This window comes from Taurulus bubalis, assembly GCF_910589615.1.
Source record: "Taurulus bubalis genome assembly, chromosome: 6".
Classification (NCBI taxonomy): Eukaryota; Metazoa; Chordata; class Actinopteri; order Perciformes; family Cottidae; genus Taurulus; species Taurulus bubalis.
The window spans coordinates 27,657,660-27,680,873 of NC_136594.1; the positions used below are offsets into that span (position 1 = coordinate 27,657,660).

At 44.4% G+C, this 23,214-nt stretch overlaps 1 protein-coding gene across 1 annotated transcript; it reads left to right on the forward strand.

The window, feature by feature from the left end:
• Positions 1–1,537: 1,537 nt before the first annotated feature.
• On the forward strand, positions 1,538–21,792 carry zdhhc5a (zDHHC palmitoyltransferase 5a; the record flags this gene model as incomplete). Its single annotated transcript, XM_079219401.1, has 11 exons — positions 1,538–1,701; positions 5,861–5,982; positions 6,514–6,671; positions 12,100–12,272; positions 13,791–13,893; positions 14,450–14,541; positions 15,379–15,505; positions 16,109–16,217; positions 16,330–16,439; positions 18,833–19,953; positions 20,599–21,792. The coding sequence occupies 11 exons, from the start codon at positions 1,538–1,540 to the stop codon at positions 20,828–20,830; spliced, it is 2,511 nt and encodes an 836-aa protein (XP_079075527.1). The 3' UTR covers positions 20,831–21,792.
• Positions 21,793–23,214: the final 1,422 nt, after the last annotated feature.

Consider the following 23,214-nt stretch of genomic DNA (forward strand, 5'->3'; position numbering starts at 1 on the left):
ATTGTGTATTCACACATAACCCCCAGGCCTGCAAATTGACACTTTTTTTTTTTTTTGTTGCTCTTTTTCAAACATTTAATTTACATGGATACCAATGGATGTTCTACTGGATTTCCCCCCAGATGTTTTGGAAAGAACCACACCACCACCTCCTGCTTTTTGTCTTCCAATCACATCCCTGGTGCACCCAGCAGGTGAGGTGGTTTGAATCGGCCACCGGCAGGGTTTAGGGATGCCCCGACACAGGAAAACCAGGCTACTCTACTGGCCCGTTTACAGACTGCTGTTTCTAATACGAGTTCTGGACTGAAAGCAAAGTGTCTCCTAATCTAACAGAGAGCAACTGCTTGTCATTTTTTATTTGCTAAACTTTTTCCTCACATTGCTACAGCTGCCCCAACTGCTTCTCTCTGGGTGCTACAAACTTTAGATTGACGTGATCTCCACACATTTTGCTAGCACAGACTTGGCAACAAACAAGCCCATTTCCCATTTTAGGTCTTGACCTGCACTTTTTCTAAGCTAAGGAAAGTCTTCATCCCATCCTTTTTTTCTTCTTTTGTTTCCGCACCATTTGTCTTTCAGCCTCATTTCATTTCTTCCGGTTCCTATCAAACCAAACCTACCTCTGCCAACTCTTGTACCTCTCTCAACTCCCATCTATGGACCAGTCAAATCCAACTAGACGAGTTCCCATCAGGCGCAAGGTTAATCAGTTCAGCTTAGGTTCTCTGTTTGTCAGGATTGGATTGGACTTCCACAGCACCAAATCATTTAAGAAGTGTTTTAATGTAAGGGCCCACATAGTGTTTTTATATCTCAACAACAGCAATGTTTTGTAAATTGTAATCAATTATCAAGTGTTTCACTAAGCCTTCATTCACCTTGCTATACATCAAGCAGATGTCCTGTTTTTAGACACATTTTACTCATGTAAAAACGGACCAGGAGGAAGTATCCATTTCTCTTGGCTTGTATTAGTAGTTGATTGGCATGTTGGGTGGAACAGAGTGAAACTAGTGTTGTGTATTTACCTGCAACTCTTTAAGATAACTCTGTCCAGACACCCCCTCCTCTTAACAGTCCTTGGCTTATTTGTTCATCCCGCCTTCCCACCTGCTTTCTGGCTAACAGAAGAACAAAAAAAGGCTTTTACAGCAGAGCGACTTGTAGGCTTATTTTAATCTCACACACACACACACACACACACACACACACACACACACACACACACACACACACACACACACACACACACACACACACACACACACACACAGTAGATCAGGATTGACCTACGACAACAAGCAATTGCTGCACCCCCTTCTCCATGTGTTGAAGTCCACGTGAAAGAGGAAGCCCCTCTCATTTATCCCTCCATCTCTTTTGTATTTGTCCTTTATATATATATATATATATATAATTTCTACCCCCAAACGACAAATCCACACCAAAAGGAACATATTAACTCTGAGTTATAAATTCCATGGAATAGCAGCTGTGGAACAGACACACCTACCACTACTCAAAGAAAGTGATGCCAGGTGGCAGCAGCAAGAGTGGAGGGCGGGGTCCGTCCTCGTCACCCCTGCCCCATACCGTGGTCCCGGCCACCAGACCCCTGAGACCCTCTCGCTACGTCCCGGTGTCGGCAGCCACTTTCTTCCTCGTTGGTTCCACCACGCTCTTTTTCTGCTTCACGTAAGTAGCAGCAGTGCATTGTCTCATACACATGCAGGCCTGACTATAAGCTGCAATTAAATGGCTATTTCATATTAAACATAATTGTTTTCAGAGTAAGCCCCGTCCTGAGCATACCTCTTGCTTTTTATTTCAGCGCTCATGCTCACAACAGCAGCACCACATGCGTGAGAGACGCAGCCAATAGTTTGGCCCGGGCGTAACACGTCCTTAAAGCTGTAGTAATCAATAATAATGAGATAATGAGAGGTGTTGCTGGTGGTTTCCCACAGACAAATACCACCAACTGCATGTCCCTCAGTTTAGTGTCTTTCAGCTTATTGTTTTGGGTTCATGGCCTAAAACTGTACTGTGTTCCAGCCACAGAAGGCAACTGTTTTAAAAAAAGTGAAATTCATCATCAAGAGCCAGAACCTTTTATCGGGAGCTGCTAGAAATTCAAACACGACTTAGAGTGGGATTTAAGACTTTCATTGATGAGGTGGCTACATCACAACCGAATAACAGTGGCCCCACTCAAAAGGATAATTGGCCAGATTTTGTTCAATACGCACCTCACGGCAATTGCGTTCGTGTTCTCGATTGTTGTGAACAGAAGATCAGCCCAAATGATTCTGCAGTATGAAGGGTTTATGAGGGCCATCAGTGGCAACCACTATCATATAGAAAATAGTAGGGACATTAGCAAACGCTAAATTAATATTTGCATTAGTCATATTTCAATATTGCCACTATAGTCGGAACTGGAACAGGACAACGCTGCGCTGGTGCATTTACTTATGAAACACGGGTGAAGCTAATTAATTTGTTTGGCTGTGGGGTGAAAAGCTCGATTAACCCATCAACATCACAAATACATGTGCAAATTAATTCCAGAAGAACCTGAATTTTTTTTTTTTTTAAATATGGCGAACATACAGATGCATAGCGGCGGCATACAGCAGCGTCCAACGAGGTCCCTCCCTTTCTATATTGATGCTGATTGGCTGGTCAGCTCAGGCGTGAAAACGTGGTCAAAATTCCTGCTTGTGACTCGTAGCTCCTGACTTCATTGTACATACACAGGTATGACATTCATGAAACCTCACTGTTGAAAATGTTTCCGCAAAAATGCTATACGATGCTAACAGAGCTAACAGTACCATGCAAGGTGCCACCTGCCCATCATGACTATCTAACATTCATACACATTGGGGTTAGGTGTCTTTCCCAAGTACACATCAACATAAATGGGATTCTCTGATTGAAGGATGACCTGCGTGGACTGAGTCACAGTGCCCAATGCTCATTCAATATGTATGGAAACGTATGTAAATGATGTGAACATTGTGTACTACAATCAAGGGTACAATCATATAATCGGACCTGAATGACTGCTGCTTCCAGCGCTACTTCAGGCGGACCAGTAGCCAGTTTGGCGGAAGTTTGCGTTGTTCGGATCCATTCCCATCTGTGCATTGACTTCTACAAATTCTAGGGCTGCAACTAACGATTATTTTAATAATCGATTAATCGGTTGATTATTTTTTCGATGAATCGGATAAAAAAAAAAAAAGCGTTCATTTCCAACCCTTTATTCAAAAACAGAAGTGATAGTGCAAAACATCTTCAGAAAGTGCACAAACAGGTTGCTCCTTGAACATCCCTGAGCTGTTAATTAAAACAATAAAATGGACTAACACTAAAAACATACACATGTATACTTTACATCTGCCAAATGTGAGCCCTTTTTACTGTAATTGATCCCTCTGCATTTACATACCCTGCTTTATCAATATGTATGAAATACTGGGACAGAGGGAAGCTGTACTGCTCCATATAGAGCGTCCTCTTCCTTAAACTATTTCATTCTAGTCACGTTGTTGGCTAAGCCCAACTACGTGATTTGTTTCATTCTACTTTGAGTAAAAAAAATAAAAAACCTGCAGCCAGATCCGCCGGTGTGCCGGTTTAACGTTAACGAGTGACAGCGTGAACTGAACCAGACCGGGGGGTGAAGGCATGTTTCATCACGTTGCGTTTTTTTACAAGCAAGACTGAACTGTAACGGAACATAACGTAACTTTAACGACAATACACAACCCAAACACGTTAGCTAACGTGATAGCAAGCTGACTAGTAGCTTCCATTAAAAACAAGTTTGAGGAACATGAAGACGCTGATTGGCCAAGACTCGTCAAAGACCTTCTATTTTTGAGAACATCACAACCTCAGCTTTTCTCGTGTCTCACTCCAATCTGAGAAACGCTGGCCGGCCAGTTGCTCTGCTCTTTTTTTTTTTTTCTCCGCGACTTATTGCCGGCGTAATAATCGCGCGACACAACAAATCGATAATGAAATTCGTTGCCAACACGATAATCGATTTTATCGATTCGTTGTTGCAGCCCTAACAAATTCGCAACGCTTTTGGTGCGACTTATTTGCATTCAAGTTGTATGTTGTAATGGGTAAAATAGCATTACAATGTCAATAATTGTCTTTATTGTCTTGTTCTATAATTTCATAAATACAACAATCTAGAGTTTTTGTATATATAATATGACTATATATACAACTTTATACGCTGTGATATCAAATGGCTTTTGCGGCTCCAGACAAATTTTATTTGGTGGCAAAATGGCTCTTCGGATAGGAGAGGTTGCCTTAACCGCTAGGACTGTAACCTTTTTGCCTCTGGGAGCTAATTTGACAATGAAAGTGTCCGAGAGCTACTCATAACACAGGTCTACATCGCCAATAGCAGACATAAATTCAGTCTTACTTTTATTGTCCTTTAATAACATTTCAGTCACTGAAGTCATCACCTCTATTACAATCTCGCCATAGCCAAAGGGCCTTTTGTGTTTCCACTTTATGTTTCTGTTGTGCTTGATCACTCATGTACCCAACATGAAAGCAGCGTCACTCATTTATTTGGCACCTGATTGGCAAATAACCATTTAGGTCAGAAGGCGGCGGGATGTTTGTGAATGTGATGTGGTAGAAATAGAAAGAACAGATTTACAAAGTGACTTTGTCTTATCAAGTTTCTGTATACATTCTATGAAGCTTTAGCAAGCCACTCAAACGGGGAGCAATATTTAATGTCCTGAGACAGACCGTTTATAATAAAAATAAGCAAGCAGAAAAGGTGTGGACTGAACCAAGGTCGTTTCATTTGTAAACAGGATTTTCAGATTTATCTGCCTCAGTGTGGCCTTTAGCCTCATGAGTGGTGTCTCATCTTCCTGACACCTCACTCTGGAGTGGGTTTGAAAAAACTAGTGGAGAGACTTTGAGCGTAAGAAGCAGTGGTGTGTGTGCGTCTCTGTGTGTGTGTGGGGGTCGGGGGTCAGCTCTGGGTTTCAGATTAGTGAGGAGAAAATAGGCCAACATCTGTCACTGACAAAAGCCCATGATCCAGTCTCTCTGCATCGGTCTCCTTGACGTGTTGGTGTTTGTATCCCTGCAGTCTCATTTCGTCTTATTGTCTCACTGGTCTACTGGTAATACTCTAAACTAAAAGGCAGTTTTCAGAATAATTATTGAACACAAAACCTTCAAAGTAGCCTCCTTGGAGACCAAAACGCAGTAGAATGCTTGTAATTCCTTGTTTAAGTTGACTTGAGGCTTTTGTTTTGAACAAATAATTTGCATTAATATGGGATGCATATAGTGACCAATTAACGGCACACAGTCGCTAATTGGTCACTATATGCTTTCAAACTGCTCTAAATATCGTATGATCTAATTGCGTCCATTTGTAGAAATGAAAAACAAAACATGGAAACGGTTGAAACAATAAAAAGTAGAAGGGAATAGAGAAAACCGCCAGCCGCATCCTTCTTAGGGGCTTGGTCGAAGACTGGGCTCATTTTGAATCCTCCGACACTTTCACAAGTTTGAGTAAATGTGTTTGTGGTTTTAGGCTCTCAGAAGATTAAACCAACTCTAAATCATCTGGAATCCATTCAAACCCCAGATATTCATATGGAGATCAACTGTACTTAATAATGATAGTAATGATCAGTCTGTATGTTACAGCAGCAATGGCCAAGCAGCCTGTCTTTCAGAAACACAGCCTCACTTTCATTACAGCTGATCAATATCTAATGTGACAGAATCTTTGTCCTGTTTTTCCTCTGAGTGTCGGCCGCTGTCCTCTGTGTTCATGTCTCAGGTGTCCGTGGCTCTCCGAGCGTTTCTCAGTAGCTGTGCCCATCTACAATGGAGTCATCTTCCTGTTTGTTCTGGCTAACTTCTGCATGGCCACGTTCATGGACCCCGGCATCTTCCCAAGGGGTCAGTTTGTGGATGGTAGAATGTACTATATATAGTGTGTGATGTTGGTCATAGGCCACTAAATACTGTCTGCAGTATGTTGATATTGCTGTTGTTGCAAAATGTCAGGTTTGCCTTTTGGTTTCATTTTCAAAGTGTATACATTCAATTTATCATAAATCACAAAATGTTACCCTCAAAACTCTTATTAACATTTTGATAGCCTCAAAAATATGAAACCGTTCTCTGCTTGTGTCCAACAGGCAGATGGATGTTGGTGGATCAGTAAAGGGAAGTTGAAGCAGTAGATTTTAAATGTGATCCGAGCTCAAACAACAGTCATATTATCTGATCCAGTGACTGTTTGATTATTGAATTGACCTTTCGTTGATATAGGATAGGAGGAAATAAGGAGAAGACTGTTTAAAGGTCTGCATCATCAGATTTGAGTTTGTATAGTGAGCACGTCAACTGTTGGGTCTAGTGGTTCAATATATTACATTTCAAGTGTTTTGTGTTTGTGTGTTATCATGTGTGTGTCTGTCCCTGCAGCTGAGGAGGACGAGGACAAGGAGGATGATTTCCGTGCTCCCCTCTACAAGACTGTGGAGATCAGAGGGATCCAGGTCAGGATGAAGTGGTGCTCAACCTGCCGCTTCTACAGGCCGCCCCGGTGCTCGCACTGCTCCGTCTGTGACAACTGTGTCGAGGTGTGCTCACACTCACCCATCCATTCACCTTCTACACATCATACATTAGGCCATTGATCATGAACTCGTCTCTGAATGATGTTTCAAAGTACTCTGTACAGTTGCCCCATGCGCACTAAGCCCGACGTAGGCCGACATTATGCATCAGTAACAATCCAGTTTAGATATGTAAAACTCCTGAAACTCTGCTTTCCTTGAATGGCTTCTGGTGGCCAGAGAAATGTCAGTGTTGTGAAAAGACGGGTTGGACAGCCTCTCTACATCCAAATGCAACCAGCAGCAATAGCATGCTAGACACATGATATACCCGCAGAGTGTTTTTGCAACGGACACAAAGAGACTTGGTTTTCTCCCGATTCACTTGAAGGAATACATTCCTGTGACAGCAAGCGTTAGGGCCGGGGGGGACGCCGAGTATCGACCTTTTTTTTTATGTAATCAATTATGGGAGGCATCGGAGAAAGACATGAGAAATGCGCCGTCCGTGTGTAAATCAAACGTTTGGACTTCCTGTCACTCGTAGCGGCGCTGCTGCACAGCTGTTGCACGGCGCACAGGACAACATCCGCAACACGGCGCTGGTCAAAGATAAATGAATCAAGCATAAATCAAACTGGCTGCTGGTACTCTCGTAGCGCTGGAAGTTGCCCCGGTGTTAACACGGCTGCCTGTTAATCCGTAACACCGTCATCCCGGCGCATTTCCTGGAGAAGTAATATTATGAACCCAGACACAACAGCGTTTGATGCTCCGACGTCTGGGATTTCCACAACAAGTTTAAAGCAGAAATAGTGGTTATTTCCATGGTGGATGGCAGAAATGGAAACTCTTTGCACGGAGATAAACCACAGAGATAAACCCCTCTCTGGCGCGTCCAGCTCAAATGACGCGACTATGCAGACTGTAACACAAGCAGTTCAGTTTGTCAGGTGCAACATTTATGAAAGTGTTGGTCAGTTTGTCTGCTTGACAATCACATTTTGCTGCAATATAAATTATTGAAGTGAGATGAACAGACTGGAAACGTTATCTTCTTAGATACAATATGTTGACAAAGTTTTCCTTTGGGGACAATTTGCGGTGAAAAAAAGGGAATAAAATCGCAATACTCAATATATCGCAATACTCAAAATATCGCAGAATCATGACTAAAATCGAATCGTGGGACCTCTGGTGATTCCCACCCCTAGCAAGCGTATCCAAAGTACATTGGTCAGTTCATGTACTAAATGGATCAGGCCACATTTAGCTGATCATTAACAACCTTTCGGATGGGTTGGGATATCCACAGATCTTTTTAATTGAAGGTGACCCATTTTGATCTTCTCACCATGAACACACTAAAACAAGATGCTTGTGTCTTTTCTTCATTTCACTTTTCTGCTGTTATTGTTATCAACTTTGGTTAATGGTTGCAGGATAATGCAGACAGAAGTGCACAAATCAAACATGTATGCTAAGCTAGTTATGGTGTAAGCCTTTCATCAATTATAACGCCGCACACAGTTTAAGAGGCGCATTCATAACCAGGTGATTCGGAGCAGAATCTGGTTACATTTTGATTTTGGTAGTTGAAAAAAGTGATTAAGTTTTTTTCTGACAATGTTTAAGCTAATATAGAAAAATGTTTTCAAATGACTGCTTTGTGATGTCGTGCCAGTTTTAGTTAAAACGTCCTTTTAAAACATCAGAGAAATTAGTCATGAGGAAAGAATGCTGCAGGATTGAGTCCTATAACCTTATCCTATAAGGTTTTGTCCTACAATATAAAATATGTCAGTAAATATCCCATGAGACGACTAGACGTCCTCACTAGAACACTAGTTTTCCTTCAATTCAGTTTATTTTATACAGCTCAACATCAGAAATAAAAGTTTGCCTCGGAGGGCTTTACAATCTGTACACATGACAATCCCTGTCCCGGGACCTCACATCGGATCAGGAAAAACTCCCCCAATAAAGATAGTAAAAACCTTTTCACAGGGAAAAAGGGGAAGAAACCTGAGGAGGATCCCTCTCCCCGGATGGACAGAAGCAATAGATGTCATGTGGCCAGAATGAATAACGTAACAGAGTTACAGCACATTCAATGAATGTGACAGAAATGATTCATATAATGAGTAGTAGGCATGGTCCATGATCCAGATCCACGATCCATTAAGCAGAAGGAGGTAGAGAGGAAGGGCATCAGCAGGGCCATGGCAGCTGGCAGGCCTGGTTCCAGGCCGGTTCCATCAGCAGGGCAGCTGGCAGGCCTGGTTCCAGGCCGGTTCCATCAGCAAGGCCATGGCAGTAGGCATGACCGGTTCCAGTCAGCCACCGGGGTCCTCCCCCCTGGTTCCAGGCAGCCACGAATCCATGGAAAAAGAAAGTAAAGTTAGTAATATGTATTGAAGAGACAATCATTTATCCAGAAGGAGAGAAAGAAGAGGTGAAGAGGAGAGGAGGAGCGAAAGAGGAAGAGAAGGAGAGGAGGAGCTCAGTGTATCCTAAGATGTCCCCCAGCAGTCTAGGCCTATAGCAGCATATCTAGGGGCTGGACCAGGGCAAACCTGAGCCAGCCCTAACTATAAGCGCTATCAAAGAGGAAAGTCTTAAGTCTACTCTTAAATGAGGTGACCGTGCCTGCCCCCGGACTGAAAGTGGAAGCTGATTCCACAGAAGAGGAGCCCGATAACTGAAAGCAGTGAGCGTAATGCTCTAGTGGGGTAATATGGCACTATAAGGTCCTTAAGATTACAGGAAGCCAGCGGAGAGCAGCTAGTACAGGAGTAATTTGATCTCTCTTCCGTGTCCTCGTTAGTACACGAGCTGCAGCATTATGGATCAATTGGAGAGATCCAAGGGATTTACCGGAGCAGCCTGATAATACGAAGTTACAGTAATCCAGTCTTGAGGTAACAAATGCGTGGATCAATGTTTCTGCGTCGCTTTGAGACAGGAGTTGCCGGATCTTTTAGATGTTCTATAGGTGAAAAAAGGCGGTCCTGGAGATCTGTTTCACGTGGGAACCAAAGGACATGTCCTGGTCAAAAATAACTCTGAGATTCCTTACGGTGGTGGTAGATGCCAGAGCGATGCCATCCAGAGAAACCATATCATCAGATACTTGATTTCTGAGGTGTTCTGAGTAAAATAACTTCAGTCTTGTCCGAGTTCAGCAGCAGGAAGTTGCAGGTCATCCAGGTTTTGATGTCTTTAAGACACGCTTGAAGTTTGGCAACCTGGTGGGTTTCATCTGGCTTGATCGACAGATATAGTTGAGTATCATCGGCATAACAGTGAAAGTTTATGGAGTGTTTTTGATAATACTGCCTAAAGGAAGCATATATAAGGTGAATAAAATTGGTCCAAGCACAGAACCTTGTGGAACTCCATGGCGAACAGCGGTGGTCATTGAGGCCTCATCGTTTACAAATACAAACTGAGATCGATCTGATAAATACGACTTAAACCAGCTTAGGTGCTGTACCTTTAATACCAATCAACTGGTCTAGTCTCTGTAATAAGATGTCATGGTCAATGGTGTCAAACGCTGCACTAAGGTCTAACAAGACCAGTACAGAGACAAGTCCCCTATCTGATGCAACTAGAAGAATTAGTAATTGTCACTAGTGCTGTCTCTGTGCTATGATGCTTTCTAAATCCTGACTGAAATTTCTCAAATAAACTATTGTTATGTAAAAAGTCACACAACTGGTTTGTGACTACCTTCTCCAGTATCTTAGAGAGGAAGGGAAGGTTAGAGATAGGTCTGTAGTTAGCCAACACCTCTGGATCCAGAGTGGGCTTCTTAAGAAGAGGTTTAATTACAGCTACTTTAAAAGACTGTGGTACATGACCCGTTAGTAAAGACCCATTGATAATATCTAGTAGAGAGGCACTAACTAAAGGTAAAACTTCCTTAAACAGCTTAGTCGGAACAGGGTCCAGGAGACAGGTAGACGATTTAGAAGTAGAAACCATTGAAGACAGTTGGTCGAGGTTGATGGTAAAAAATCCATCCAGACACACAACAGGGCCCACAGCCTCCTCCATGGCCATCCCACCTGAGGATGGACCGGCAGTTGTCGAGGGCAGGATTCTGGCTATTAGAGGCACCAATCCTGCCTCTAATAGCCAGAATCTTACCATAGAAGAAGTTAATGAAGTCATTACTACTGAGCTTAGCTCCGGAGCTAAGCCACGGAGCTTTCATTTCCGCTATCGACCATGGAATAAATATCCACTAGTTCTGCTTTATACTTGTTGTGGAAGTCCCAAACATGTCGGAACATGAAACGCCCTCGTATTTGGGTTCATAACATCATCCGTAGCCGCACACAGCTCGGTGAATGGACGGAGCTTCTCAACGCTGATTGGCTGCCGCAACTTTGCGTCACGCGATTTCTCCGCTGGAGTTGGGAGAATTCAACTCACCCAGGTTCGCCCCAGGTCAAACGCTCTGTTCGCGCCGCCTCAAACGCGTCTATCTCGCCGCCCCGCGAATAAATCGCGACGCGTCCGGTGTGAACACGACATTATATGTTCTCAGACTATCCCGCCAACCGGGACTCCTCCAGACCGTTGGAACGCCATATGCCCTCAAGCTTCCGTGATGCTTCCTTTTAATATACGGGTCTGAGGGTTATACCATGGAGCGAGCCTCCTTTGCTTAATGATCCTCTTTTTTAGAGGAGCTATCGAGTCCAGTGTCACTCTCAATGAGCCAGTAGCACCATCGACGAGCTGATCAATCTGGGAGGGAGTAAAGTTAGCACAGGAGTCCTCTGTTATATTGAGACATGGTAATGAATCAAATACAGAAGGAATCGCTTCCTTAAATCTAAATCTCTTTAGCTTAGACCTGAAGTCATGTGTCCGTGGTGGACACATGACTTCATATACTGATATACATGACTTTATAGCCAAACGTTAGCTTTTTACTCCTGATTGTATTTGTGCTTCAAAAATCATAAAAGAGGTGTTTATTAGTGAAGATTATCTTGCTGAATAAATGTTTGTTTGCCACAGAGCTTAGTTTCTGCAGTAATCCAATGTGAAAATCTCATTTGGGCTTTTGTCAAGGGAGCCCACGCGATGCTAACTTCTGGTTTGGCGTCATCCCTGCAGTACGCTATGAACCCTTCCTTTGAGTCGTACTGGAGATCAACCTGTAGAAACCTGGCTCCAGACTGTAGCTCATGTGTGAAACATTTAAACATATTTAAATATTTACGACAAAAGTAAAACATCAAAACAAATTCCCCAGCAGTTGTCTTTGTTATCATGCCACGTTACATGGTGTCTAATTTCAATGTGAACTGCAGCTGCTGTACGAGGAAGTACGGTAAGATGCAACACTTTCTGAAAGCTGTATTAATGTTGAAGAGTGGAGACAAATTCCATTACATTTGTCTTATCGCCGTGTCTTTTAACCCTCATATAGGACTTCGACCACCACTGTCCTTGGGTAAACAACTGCATCGGCAGGAGGAACTACCGCTACTTCTTCCTCTTCCTCCTGTCTCTGACCGCTCACATCATGGCCGTGTTTGGCTTTGGCCTGCTCTTTATCCTTTGCCATCGGCAGAACGTCGACCGCCTGCACGCCATCGTCACGTATCCTTGAAGGATCTTTGCTTTGTCTTTTTGTCCTGTCCATTGTAAGATTGCAGATTATGTTCAGTTTCAGTGTTGTCTACCTCTGCAATGTGTTCCTCCTGGGCTTCAACATGTTGTTTTGGTTGTATCAGAGCTCCTGAGAATTTGTGGTGTGGAAAGATTTCTAGAGATCACAACACTCATTTTATACATTGATGTCAAGTAAAAAAAAAAAAAAAAAGGTCTTGCTATGTGAAATGGCCACGATGGAGACTAATGCCGTGTTCACACCGGACGCGACGTGAATTTGCGGCGCCGCGTCCACCGCGGAAGTTTACTCGCGCGAGTAGAAAGGGTGTTCACACCAAACGCGTATTCGCGGCGCGACCAAAGGGGCGTGGTTTAGCTCTGTTGCTTGCCTCTGTGAGAGACAAGCGACGAAGCTTTCATTTCCGCTATCGACCATGGAATAAATAACCACTAGTTCTGCTTTATACTTGTTGTGGAAGTCCCAAACATGTCGGAACATGAAACGCCCTCGTATTTGGGTTCATAACATCATCCGTAGCCGCACACAGCTTGGTGAATTTCACCGACTCCTCCAGGAACAGCGTCTCGCGTATCTCCGTAAAACGATACCGATTATGCCATCCACCATGGAAATAACCACCAGTTCTGCTTTATACTTTTTGTGTAAACTCCACATATGTCGGAACATCAAACTCAATGGTGTCTGGGTTCATAATATTATCCGTAGTCCCACAACAGCGTCTCAATGAAGCAGCTGTCAGCGCTGGTTCAGGCGGAGCAGCAGCAGTTTCATTCAGAAACGGGGAGACGGCGGTGGTGACGGGCGGAGCTTCTCAACGCTGATTCTCAACGCTGATTGGCTGCCGCAACTTTGCGTCACGCGATTTCTCCGCCAGAGTTGGGATAATTCAACTCTTCTCCTTCGCTTTGTTCGCCCCATGTCAAACGTTCTGTTCGCGCCGCCTCCAACGCGTCTATCTCGCCGCACATTCGCAAATTCGCGCCGCAGTGCGTCTGTGGATTGACTTTACATGTAAACTGGTCGCGCCGCAAATTCGCGTCGCGTCCGGTGTGAACACGGCATAAGATCATCACCCATTAATGCAACTCAGCTCTCATGCAAACCCAAGTCATGCAAACCCTCGATGGTTAAGGGGCCTCAGTATGCATACATTTTTAGAAAAGACAAAAAGAATACATTTATACTGCATGCAAAAAAATGAGAGGTTCGTGGGTATCCATAGAAACCATTTTCATTCACATATCTTGAGTTTCGAGGTCAAGGGACTTTTACCCTTGCCCAAATTGAGCCTAACTCTGGAATGTAATTTAGCCTCCTTTCTGTGAAGCTAGCATGTGTGTTCTAACACCACCAGGCCAAGCTGTCCACGTACTGTATACAAATATCCAAATGGCATGATGGGCCTCCATGGGCCTTTGTCCAGCCCAGATTGGTTTAATCTGTTCTCTTAAAATATTCCTTGACCCGCCCCCCTGTGCTCGCAGACTGGCTGTAATGTGTGTTGCAGGCCTGTTCTTCATCCCTGTTGCTGGCCTCACTGGTTTCCACATGGTGCTTGTGGCCAGAGGCAGGACTACCAATGAACAGGTAGGGTCCCAGAAATCCTCTAGTTGATATTAATAGGACATCATCCAAAAAGGCGCTTTTAGGTGGAAAGAAATGGCGGCGCATCAGTTACTTTGTACAGATGCCAAACCAGAAAAATACACAACTTTACATAATTAGCTATTTCCCATTTTCCACACAGTTTAACACTGATGATAACCCAACTGATCACATACCTGTACTCTAGGTAACTCTAGAGCAAGACCCACATAGCGGCCTCTTGAACCAAGAGCTCTCAAAACACCATTTATAACTATTACATCCAGAAAGTACATTGTACAAATACATTGTAGAATGATCAATAATTGATGGTTTCCTTCTGTCAGGCATTAATCCAGAAATATATCAATTTCTAAATTACTCAGTACCAGTAAAACCACACTTTTTCTGTTGAAAGTAGGTGGGCTTTCCATTTCTATTAAGAGTCCAACCCTTAAACACACTGTATTATGGTAACAACCTTTTATACTCCAACCATCCTCCCTCTCGTCTTTTCACCTTCCCTCTGTCCCTTCCGTCTCTGTTTTTATTTCTCCAGGTAACGGGGAAGTTCAGAGGGGGCGTTAACCCCTTCACCAATGGCTGCTGGAAAAACGTCTCTCATGTCCTCTGCAGCTCACAGGCACCCAGGTGCATTATTTACACTTTTCTCTATTTTAATGCTACTCTCTCTGATCGTCCGTTCATAAGCGTTACAGCATCACATTGCCATACAATGGCATGTCTCCACCTAAAACCCATCTACACGCCTCAGTATACTCAAAATACTGCAGCCAAAGACCATCGTTTTAGAGAGTAACAGAGAATGCTAGGAGTATTTGCAAGTATTTAAGCACTGCTGGATCGCTGCATTCAAAACCGAAGAATAGTTTCTATCAAGAGGTTCCTGGTCATTTTAGTCTAATGAACTAAAAGGCCTGTTGTCTTTGTTTCCATGGCGGTCTAAAGACCTGGAGACGGAGGAGGGCTGCTGGTGGTCGCAGTGGAAAATGTGTCCGGCCTTCATACACGTTGAAAAAGAAAATCTAACTTTGTTTTGTCTCGCTGACTCTTTTTTTAGCGTTTGCTCGCACAATCTCAATGTCTATTTCTACGTCTTTTTATTTTAAATGAGTCCGACTTTACTTTTTAATGTTATTAAGCAAATAGAAGTTATCTCCCCTCGTCCTAAAATTAATACTGAAGTACTTTCTTGTTGTTATAAATGAAGCGGTACACAAGTTAAAGCTGTGTGTGTGTTTTACCAATCAGCGATGGTCTTCTCTGCAAAACCCCATTCCAACCAGGCCCTGTCTGGAGGGTAAATGACCCTGGATATTAATTTAGACTCTGGTCCATGCGGTCGGAATACAATTAGTTCCTTTAAAAGGTTCCAAGTCACTGCAGTAAAAAAGGGGCTTCTAACTACAACGCTGTATTTGTTTGTCTTAATGATGTGGACACTCACCGTCTCTGGGCTCTCTGCAGGTATCTGGGCAGAAAGAAGTGTGTGCAGAGTGTGTGTGTGCAGCCTCCTTTTCTGCGGCCACAGCTGACAGAGGCCCAGCTGGCTGCAAAGATCCTGGACAACGGCATACAGGGAGACCTGCACCGGGTAAGAACAGCTGGACGGTGCTCATAGTGCCATAAATACTTCAGTTTCATTGTTCTGTTTCATTTAAACACCAGTTAAAAAGAAAAAACAAGCTTGCAAGTGAACACAAATTATGTAAGGGTGCTGTGTCCCTTCTGCACAAGTTTTCTTATAGGCCGGTTCAGATGGCAGCAGGCGCAGGGTTCTTACGGTCATGTTAAACCTGGAAAAGTCATGGAATTTTAAAATGGTCATTCCCAGGCCTGGAAAAGTCCTTGAAAAAAAAAAAAAAAGGTTTTGGAAAAGTCATGGTAATGTGTTCTATTCATGTCGTTCATTTACGCTGAGTTTGAAATAATGAATATGCTTTTAAAAGAAAGACGCTCAAAATATAAGCAGGCATACATACAGGCATCTATATAAATGTTTAATCAAACTATTGTCTCATTCATTTGTGTCATTTAAGGTTTACTGTATGCTTTGTATTCTCATTGTTAGTTTAAATACTACATTTTCTCACTTTTTCATGTTTACACTGAGATTTCACATAATGTGAAAAAATATTCACAAAAATATCAGTCAACTGATTGTGATTCTTTGAGTTTCTATTTGACTTCCATCCAGTCTAAGTCCAGTCTGGAGATGATGGAGAGCCAGTCCTGTGATGCTGAGCCTCCTCCTCCTCCTAAACCAGAGCTCCGCTACCCTGGAATCACCAGAGGAAACACAGAGGGTAATGCTTTCTAACTCCCTGCTTTAGCTCTGACTCTCATGGACTTTGTCTCAACTTCCTGTTGTAAATATCTGATCTGATTTGTTTTGTATTCTTTGTCTCCCTCATGCAGAGTGCAGTCTACTGAACAAAACCCCTCCCACCCCCACCATGTACAAATACAGGCCCAGCTACAGCCCCGGCAAGAACCACACCGCGCTCACACACGCTTACGCCAATCAGGTAATGCACACATTCACACACCGGTGAGACTGCCAGGTGATGGACAAGGACAAGTCTACTCAATTTCTTTTGCCCAATATCACAAATCACAAATTTGCCTTAAGGCAAGGGGCTTTACAATCTGTACAGAGGGTCCTTGGACCCTCGCTTCAGGAAGGGAAAACTAGCCCAACAAAAATTAACAGAAAAAAAGGAAGAAACCTCAGTAAGGGCAGCAGAAGAGGGATCCCTCTCCCTGACGTACAGATGTGCAATAGTAAAACTAGAGTATTGACAGTATTGAGTATGTTCCACTGATAGATATACTGTACAAGGTACGTTGAATAAAAATTGGTAAATGGACTGATTTGTAAAGAGCTTTTCAAATCTAAGGGACCACTCAAAGCACTCTACGGCATACAAGGTAGCTCCTGCTCATTAGGAGCAATGAACATTCACACACTGACAGCACAGCCGTTGGGAGCACTTTGGAGCTCAGTATCTTGCCTAAGGACATTCCCACATGCAGACTGCAGGGCTGGACATTGAACCAGTTTGACTGCTGCCTCGTTCACTTTTTTTTTGCTGATGAGGCTTAAAGTTTTGTTCAGAGTTGTTTTTCCATTTGTCCCTGCCTCTGCTTCTTTTATCGCTCATCGATTTCTTTCTAATGCATCTCATTTTTGTTTGTGTTTTTCCTTTTGATTTCCTGTCTGTCATCTGGGTTTGGTTTCTCAGTGGCTTTCTGTTGATCAGTATCAGTAAGTGATTGTTCTGAGAGCATTGTTTCCTTCTTTTATCTTCTATTTTTTAGTCCTGCCCCTTTCTGTTTGCTCTGGACATGGGTGAAATACTCTTTGAACACATTTGAAATGTTTACTGGTAGTGACTAAATTCATCCGTCTCTGGTCCCAAGTACATCTGCATTTATACAGATGAGTTGGTTCTACTCCGTATTTGTACCCATGTCTGGTCCATATCCTACCACGTGTCTATTAGCACAATATTGTTTTGATTCTCTGTCATTTCTCCCTGATTAGAAAAGTTTCTCCTGTCAAAATAAATGTCTCCCTTGTAGCTCAGATCCAGAATTAAAAGCTTAAATAGACCTCCACTTGCTATTTTGAAGTCTGTCAAGTCCTACAAGTAGTTTGATATGTCATCCTGATGTTTCATGCTTTTCTCACCTCAGTGTTGGTATCATGGAGAAAACATTTCCTGTCCTTGAAAAAGGCCACAATGTATAAGGAGAACGTTTATATTGAGTTCTAATCACGGTAACAAATCTTTTCAGGTCATCACTGCCTGTAAAAGTACCAACAAAATTAATTGTTTTCTATATTTCTGTTCAATTCAAGTTCAGACGATGGTTTCCTTTTAAATTCATCAGGGATACTTTGTCTAAATTGATGATGACTCGGAGCCATCCGAGTCATCACATTAAATGATGCTGCCTTTAACGTGGTCGGGAGGCAACACAAGCTGTCAATATTTACTTATATTATACTACATATATATATTTTTTTTTTAAGAAATTGGCTACAAAATGTTATGCTAATAATTAATGTTGACACATAATTGGTAATGGAAGATTACTTTTCCTCCATAAAATGATTTATCAAACACTGATTTGGGCCGTGGATTTGATCATGTTGAAAATCCAACATGGAGAAAGAAAGGAAGACTCGGCACACTCGCATATTTGAAGACGAGCTTTCAGTCATTAGAACTTCAGGGCAAATGGTTGACAAAGAGGCATCTCTTCATTAATCTATAATTAATTTATTGTCATATAATGACATCAAATGGAGAACACTTAACAACCGCTGCGCTCCCATGTCGGTGTCATAGCTCCAGTAGATGGAGTGCAGGCGGCTGGGAGAGATTCATCTTTTTAATTTAAGGATAGAACAAACAAAGTTCTATTTGAATTCGGCCACTCCACGCCATGAGAAATATGTGTTTACCTGTATTAAGTTAGGCGTATTAAAATGAACCATAAACCACGGCCAACTGGCACAACCAGACCATGTGCCGATCGGGTTTTGGGATCGCACCAGATAACTAGCAGGATAAATGGCCGATGAGGGTCCAGTGACAGAAAGCTTGGACTTCTGGTTAGACACTTGCATCGGTGTGCCGAGCCTTCATTTTAGCATTGTATGGGGATATTCTCAAAGTAAACATTTTGAATATCTATATAAAACTGAGACCAACAGCATCAGTATTGCCCTGTGAAGAGAATAGACATATTGTTAACAGTTGAGGTCTTGTGTCAGGATGTCAACACGAGAGAGTTTCAGTTGGCAGGGATTCCTACTCTCTACTCTGATTTGCTCAGCTTCTTGTTGTTTCTTTCCCCTGACGCCCTTCTCTCCTACACCTCCTCTTTCTCCTCCTCGTGCCTCCTCCAGTTAAGTCGAGGCGAGAGTGTTGGCAGTGCCAGGGACTCTTCCTCCTCCACCTCCTCCCTCCTTCAGGCCAGCCAGCAGCCTGGTTTTCGCTCCCAGCCCAGCCTGGACCGGAGGGACGCTCCACCTGACAGAGTGGGAGTAGGAGGAGGTGGGGAGAGGAGGGAGGACAGAAGAGAGGCGGGGCCGGGGGGCATCCCTGGCTACGCCCTGGGCGGACGCTCGTACCCCTCCTTCTCCGACCCCACGGTCCTGTCAGGAGTGGCCTCGCGGTCTTCCAGCTCCACCCACACCTCAGCAGGCGCCGCCCACATCTCCGAGGCCACCTCCACCAGCTTCAAAAGCTTAGCCAATCAGACACCCCCGTCCCACCACCCGTCCCGCAATGGGAGCCTGTCGTATGACAACTTACTGTCAGGTGGTGATGATTTTGACAAAGGGGTGTTGGCGGGTTCAGCAGCCCCTGAGGTTTCCTCTGGGAGACCCTGCACTCCAGCAGCAGGCGGCTACAACGCTGCCTTCCTGTCATCCCAACAGAGAGATGCTGAGATGCACTCCCAGTCCGCCCAGTCGCCCCATCACTACCACCGCTCCTCCCACCACCACCACTCCTTCCTTCATCGCTCCTCTTCCTCCACTTCCTCCTCCCCGCCGCCGCCTCAAGAGAGGGAGCGCTTGCTGAGCGAGCTCCACCCCGGCTCTCACCCACCGCCTGCCAACTATTCCTCGGCTCCCCTGTCCTCTTCTGCCCCACCTCCCCCGCATCACCACCACCACCACCATCACCACCACCACCACGGCCATCATCACCACCACCATTCCTCCTCCTCTTCCTCTACGTCCCGCCCTCCCCGCTTCACTGTCCCTCATGCAGGACCCCACCACGCTTATCCCTATCGCACCCGCTCCACTGACACCCCTCCGGGACCCTCCTCCACCTCCACAACCCACCCTCCCCGCTCCCCGCACCCTCCACCTCTGGGCAAGTCGCTCTCTTACTCGAGTGCCGCCGCTGCCGAAATGCAGTACCGACTGGTCCGAAAGGCCTGTGCGTCAGCCGGAGCGAATGCGGCGGGGGTGGGAGGAGGAGAAGGGATGGGAGGAGGAGGAATACAAGCGCCAAAGTGAGTATGAATTTAGTCAGGACGATGGTTTGCTGTTAACCATGAGAAAACCCCACCTGCCCGCCTGAAAGCCTGACAACCTGATTGACTGCTCCTCCTGCTCCTCCTCCTCTTCTTCCCTTCTCTCCTCTTCCTCCTGCCAGATTTCCTGTGAGTTCTTCCTCCTTTTCCCTTTGCTTGTTTCTCACTGTTATGTGTGATGCTGGTGTGGTCTGTCTGTTTGTTCCTGTCCTTTTAGATTATTATTATAATTGTTATAACCACCTTCTGTGCATAATTCTGTGCCAGCGCCTTACACAGACACATCTCTTCCATACCGACGACATGAATGTGTAACAATATAAAAGACACATGTTCAACATGACGCAGCAGTGGAAGAGGGTTATACTCAGCATTTTAGGTTTAGAATATAAGTCAAAATTACTTTATTAAGATGTGAAGAAATCGGTGTGCGGTCGGACCAGTTCATCACGTCCATCAATGTGACATCCACGTCCCACTGTAATGCTTCTGTTGACTCATGATGTCATGTATCCCTCCTCACATGACCATAGCATGTTGTGTGAGGAGGCTTCCACCTGTAGTTGTGGCATGTGTTGTCCTGAACCGTCACGCTGATCATCTTTTGTGTTTTTCTATCATCAGGGATGAGCCGATCCAGATGAAACCTCCGAGTCGGACCAACGGTGGCCAGCTCTTCTCCTCCACCTCCTGCTCCGCCCCTTCCTCTCCCTCTCACCCAGTCGGCGTGTCCGCCCGGCCCGGATTGGCCTATCCCAGCTCGCCATTGACGCAGAGTCCCGCCCCTCAGTCTCAGGGTGGCGGGGTGAAGAAGGTGACTGGCGTCGGGGGCACCACCTATGAGATTTCTGTCTGAGTGGCATCCAGCCTCCCGCTCGACGACCAATAAGACGAAGGAGATATTGCTGCCTCCTTCTGCCAGTGAGGGAGAGATTTAAGACGCCAAACCACTGGACCTGGACATCTAAGGACGTTCTGAACCATTTTGTCCAGATCTCACTCCTCGTTGGCTGCTTGACTATATAGAGCTACACTGTGCTGGACTGTCCAGCCTCCAGATATCCACCTCAGCAACTGAGAGCGAGACCTGTACTGATGGATGAAGTCAGACTACCTGGCACTGTAAGAGTCTGTTTTCTGAGATCTCACCATACCAAAACGGAACCACGATGTGGGCTTTATCCTCACTCAGCTCAGAAGGAGCCCGAGGCCCCAGCTTGCTCTGGGTGTTGCGTTGTACAAGAATCACAGCGCAAGGCATCTCCACTGCCAGGGTGAGGAGTTTGATCCCCACTGGGGCCCCCAGTGAGCTCTGGGTCAGCTGGGAGTCCAGTCAGCACTTTTGGACTACAGCTGCATTTGAGTAGAAATTGGTGCAGATGTTTTAATATTTCACAATTTTCCCGCTCACATTTGGAACACCATTGAACACAAAAACCCAGGAGGATTCAAACACAGTGTCGGGCACCCGGTCTGAATCCAGGTTGAATCCATTCAAAGTTAAGGGCTCCCCATAGACTTCCAGTTTAGTGTAAACTACATGTCTGATCAGTAGTACTTATAACCAGTTATAGCCCCAGTTAAACCCTACTTTTAATAACAGCATCCACCAAATGGAGGGATTTCATTGGACCATGTCTCAGTGATGCAGCCAAGGCAGAGTCCCTGAAGCCTGTAGTCCCTCTCCTTGAGGCTGGCGCCTCCTCACACAGGACCCGATAGGCGTCAGTGGGATCTCTTCTGGATTGTGACAATCTAGCAGTGGCTGGAAGGAACGCCACACATGAACTTTTCCATCAATGTTGCTGCGTGAATTGACTTGCCTTTTGATGCAGGGAGGAGGAGGAGGAGGAGGAGGAGGAGGAGGAGGAGGAAGAGGAGGAGGAGGATGAAGTGTGACATTGAAAAGAAACAAAAAGGGTGATTCCCTGTTTCTTTTATCCATTTGTTGATTTATTCCTAGATGTGAATATGATTCCATGTTTGTACAGAATGATGTGATTTTAAATGTGGATTTCTTTTTTACGTTGCGTTCAGACTGCAGCATGCACTACTATAATACTATCCACTGTAGGCCTCTCGTGGCCCAATGTCTGTGTGAACAAACGGGACGGGAGGGAACTAAAGTGAACAAGGAAACCCTGTGGAAGCCTTTTGTTGTCAAAGGGACAAAGACAAGGCTGGTCTCCAGAAAATTCATTCCTCGAGCAATTGCCTTGAAAATAAAGTTTTTTTTTATGTCACCTATTTAATTTGAAACTGTTTTATATGAATTTATATGGAAATATAGCTATTGATAAATGAAGAGTTTTTAATATTGACTCAAAGGAGGGTTGAGTTGTGATCTCTCAGACCAGACGCCTTATTTCAAACATGGTCTCACAGTCAGATTGCACCTTCAGTCATTTCTCTACTGGCCCCAGTGCTCTGTGTCACTATTCAAACTGGAGACCAGTGGAAGTCCTTCTGGTCTCAATCCATAAGAATTCAGCTGAAGTGTGGTTTGGGAATTGATTTCAAGATGAAGTTCAAACATAAATGAGGCTGCTAGTCTGAGAAAATGTGTTTAATGGAGAAAAAAAAATGAAGAAAAAAAAGTTGTGATGATGTAGTGGACACTTGTAAAGCAGTGCACCAAGTCTTCCTTCTCCCTGCTAAACATCAACTGTGTTTGCTTAAGGTTTCCTGTCCCCAAAAACATCTTTGAATTCAAGACAGGTACATTAGTGAAATTCCAAACTGTGAGAATGTGAGTGCTTTATGGGGTGAAGTCCAGCTGTCTTGTTTCACTGCCCGACAGCATCACACCTCCAGCTTCTCCTTCATGTCAGAAGGCAGTGCTGACTGTGCAACCGACCCGGTGGAGACCCGGTTCCACTTGTCGTTCCCTGATGGGCTGGCGATCACATATTTGGTAGTCAAAGGAGCAGCTGTGAAATGTTGGATAAACACATTTCATGTCCTATAAATTCTTCACAATTAAAGACCCCATTATTTAGTTATTTAACAGGGTTTTAATTTGAAGTGTGTTTTCTTCAGCTTAACAGGGAACCGTCAGATGTGATCCCCATGGGAACTACATCCAACAGTTAGTGTCCCATTGTAAAGCCAGGTGGAACCATGCCATCACTTTGTCATGACATAATGCTAACATGTCGCAGTATGACTACACCAAGAGCCCGCTGTCTCTGGAGTGTCACCTTAAAGTGCCGTCTTTGGCCATGTTGTCTTCATCCAGTC